Raw genomic sequence first — 3,394 nt, 5'->3', positions numbered from 1 at the left:
GAAGCAACAAAAAATTATGCAAACCCCACACAAGTTTAACACCTTCTAATAGTTTCTACCTAATAAAAAAGCTGATGAAGTCAAGAAGTTCTGTGCCGTCTCTAGCAAGTTTCAGGGACTAGTCTTCAATGTGCCACCGGTGCCCTTTGCTCCCAAGAAATTCTACTACCAAGAAATACTAGTCTTGAATGTGCCACCGGTCCCCTTGGTTTCCAAGAAACAGTAGTACCGAGCTTTTGATCCAAATTCTGTAGATACTCCACCCAAAGTCAAGGGAGGGCAGCACTGTCTTTTGCCTCTTGAACCACCTATGTGGACTTATCACCCATCACTCTTTTCATAAATCAATAAACTATAGCCCCTCTCCGACAGACATATGCGTTGCAGTGGAAGAATTCCATGCTGTGTGTAGAACATGAGACTACAAATATAAAACCCCATTCACTTTGCCAAAACCAAGTCGTAACCTTCTCTTCTCCTTCTCCTTCTCCTCCTTCTTCGACTTTATGTCTGCAATTGGACTGGAGAGCAGGTGATGATTTGAAAACCATTAGCCCACAATTTGTCTCTGCCTTTGAAGAGTCCCACCAACCATCTTGCGATCTGCAACGCCCAGATCTCTTGTATCAGGCCTCTCATTCTTCGTCAGTTCTTCCATTTCTTGACAAGAAAGATTAGGATGATTGCTTAGTGTTTGCATCCAAGAAGTGCAAGTTCTGAAGTTCCTGGATCAGTTCAATCAGAAGCTTTTCTGCAAATGGCTGTGAAGAAGATCTCATGGAGGTGTATGGTCCTGAGCTGTTACAAAACGAAGGAAGAAACCGAGAAGTGCAAGCCCAAGAAGGAGGTGACAAAGCAGAACTCGTTCCAGAGGCTCTCTCTACTGGATTTGAGCAACCCCAGTTCGACGACACTCTCGGAGGACCTCTCGATATCACTCGCCGGATCAAACCTCCATGTGTTCGCCCACCAGGAGCTGAAGCTGATAACGCAGAGTTTCTCATCGAGCAACTTCCTCGGGCAAGGCGGGTTTGGGCCCGTACACAAGGGATTCATCGACGACAAGCTGCGGCCCGGGCTGAAGGCCCAGCCCGTCGCCGTCAAGCTCCTGGATTTGGAAGGGATGCAGGGTCATAGGGAGTGGCTGGTACGTCCAAAGACCTTTCCGTCATCCTGACCACACCGAAAATCTTTTCCTTACAAATGACGTAATTTTTAATCATTTTGATTCCTTCTTATCCACAGACAGAAGTGATCCTTCTTGGGCAATTGAGGCATCCTCATCTGGTGAAGCTGATTGGTTACTGTTGTGAAGATGAACATAGACTTCTGGTCTATGAATACATGCCTCGAGGGAGCTTGGAAAACCAATTATTCAGAAGTACGTATTTGATCAATTCAGAGTCCAACAATATTCTCTCACTTGTGGCTTTTAAGGAAACTAATGCATTGGTATCGGTCTTCAGGGTATGCGGCAACTTTACCGTGGTCCGCGAGAATGAAAATAGCGGTCGGAGCGGCAAAGGGTCTGGCGTTCCTGCACGAAGCAGAGAATCCGGTCATTTATAGAGATTTCAAGGCATCAAACATATTGTTAGACTCTGTGAGCATCCATTCAATGTCCTATTTGCCTTCCCATCCCCAACTTGTGTTTTCACCGGAATTGAATGATATTGTCGCTTTATTTCTTATTGATTTTTGCAAACTTTATGCAGGATTATACGGCAAAGCTCTCAGATTTTGGGCTTGCAAAAGATGGTCCAGAAGGTGATGACACACATGTCTCAACCAGAGTGATGGGGACACACGGCTATGCTGCCCCTGAATACATCATGACTGGTAATTTTTTTTCTCTAAGATTACCCAGAAAGAAGTTCAATTCTTTTTTCCCATAGAGCACATTGTTTTTACTAAGTAAAGCCAAATTCACCATCAAGCAAGTAGCTCATTCATAATAGGGCGACACTATCTTTCATTAGATCATACTTCAAATCATATAGTAGCAAACTTTTAATGAATTTACGTCTTGAACATTTGCTCCTCATATGGAGAGAGCTCATATTTTTCAGCAGGTCAATAGGGTTGCAATGAAGAGTTTGCACGCCTGTAGACTAAGTAGTTTGGTTCAAACCAAATATTTCCTAACCCTTATGTTCACGTTTCAAAACAGTTAGTTGCTTTGATCCCCCTCCTACCCTTTAAAGTATATAAAGAAAAAAAAATGATAAATGCATTACATCTTTATAAACATCATATGTTCCATCACTAAAGTCAAATGTGTGTTCATTTGCCTTTTAGGCCATTTGACAGCGATGAGCGACGTTTATAGCTTCGGTGTAGTACTCCTAGAACTCCTGACCGGAAGGAAATCCGTGGAAAAGAACCGCCCTCACCGGGAGCAAAACCTTGCTGAGTGGGCCCGGCCCATGCTGAATGACTCCAAGAAGCTCTCACGATTGATGGACCCGAGGCTCGAGGGGCAATACTCCGAGAGCGGGGCACGGAAGGCGGCCACGCTGGCCTACCAGTGCCTGAGCCACAGGCCCAAGATGAGGCCAACCATGAGCACAGTGGTCAAGACCTTGGAGCCACTCAAGAACTTTGATGACATCCCAATTGGCCCATTTGTCTACACAGTCCCCATGGAGATTGATTCATTGCAGAAAGAAGGAAAACGGAAGGAAGTGAAGAAAAGGAATGGGCATCGTCACCATAACCATCAACTTCACCAGGGCCATAGACACAATCACCGTCACCATCACCAAGATGTCAGGCCTCCAACGAAGTCTCCAAGTCACTCTGATTCTGCTCTTAGACACAACAACCACACGAATGGATTGAATTCTCCCTTGAGAAGCTGTTGAAGCCTAATGCAAATAAGATTGGGAATAGATTTGCCAAATAGTGTGCAACACAGTATAGGGTCAAGGGCAAGGTTTAACTCTCGCAAGTTAGTTTCGAGGAGGCTGTTTTTGTCCTTTCCTTTTGTCTTTTGGATAGTTGACGAATGTCTGCGGATCACTATTATATTTTGAAATTGTAAAAAGTGCTTTTTTTTATTGCACATAGTTTTGTTCTCTTTAAGCGTCACTCTTTAATCAAAATCTTTTTTTTCCTATGATTTTGGCAGTAAAAGGGGTATATAACCCCATCAACTTATGTGTCCATAGAAAATGCCATTTGAATTTCATGTAATCATTGAACCCATAACTTAATTTAAATGAAACAAAAGACTTGTTCAAAGTTAACCACCGACTTCATGAATTGACTCCCTAAAATAAATGAAAATGCTCAGTATTGTCAAAAAAACAGGTAAGCAATTTGAACACATGTGAGATATTTTCCAAGAGACAAACTGCCTCCTCCCTTCTCTGAAAATATATTATTATTATAA

At 43.1% G+C, this 3,394-nt stretch overlaps 1 protein-coding gene across 1 annotated transcript; it reads left to right on the top strand.

Annotated features, from left to right (window-relative positions):
• Nucleotides 1-373: 373 nt before the first annotated feature.
• Nucleotides 374-3,113, top strand: LOC104437994 (serine/threonine-protein kinase RIPK). The gene is made up of 5 exons (XM_010051048.3): nt 374-1,147; nt 1,246-1,381; nt 1,467-1,603; nt 1,716-1,839; nt 2,299-3,113. Exons 1-5 carry the CDS (start codon nt 758-760, stop codon nt 2,862-2,864), a joined length of 1,353 nt encoding a protein of 450 aa, XP_010049350.2. The 5' UTR covers nt 374-757; the 3' UTR covers nt 2,865-3,113.
• Nucleotides 3,114-3,394: the final 281 nt, after the last annotated feature.

Source organism: Eucalyptus grandis, chromosome 3 (assembly GCF_016545825.1).
Source record: "Eucalyptus grandis isolate ANBG69807.140 chromosome 3, ASM1654582v1, whole genome shotgun sequence".
Lineage (NCBI taxonomy): Eukaryota > Viridiplantae > Streptophyta > Magnoliopsida > Myrtales > Myrtaceae > Eucalyptus > Eucalyptus grandis.
Note: the sequence above shows the minus strand (reverse complement) of the source record. Positions and strands in the feature narration are given on the sequence as shown.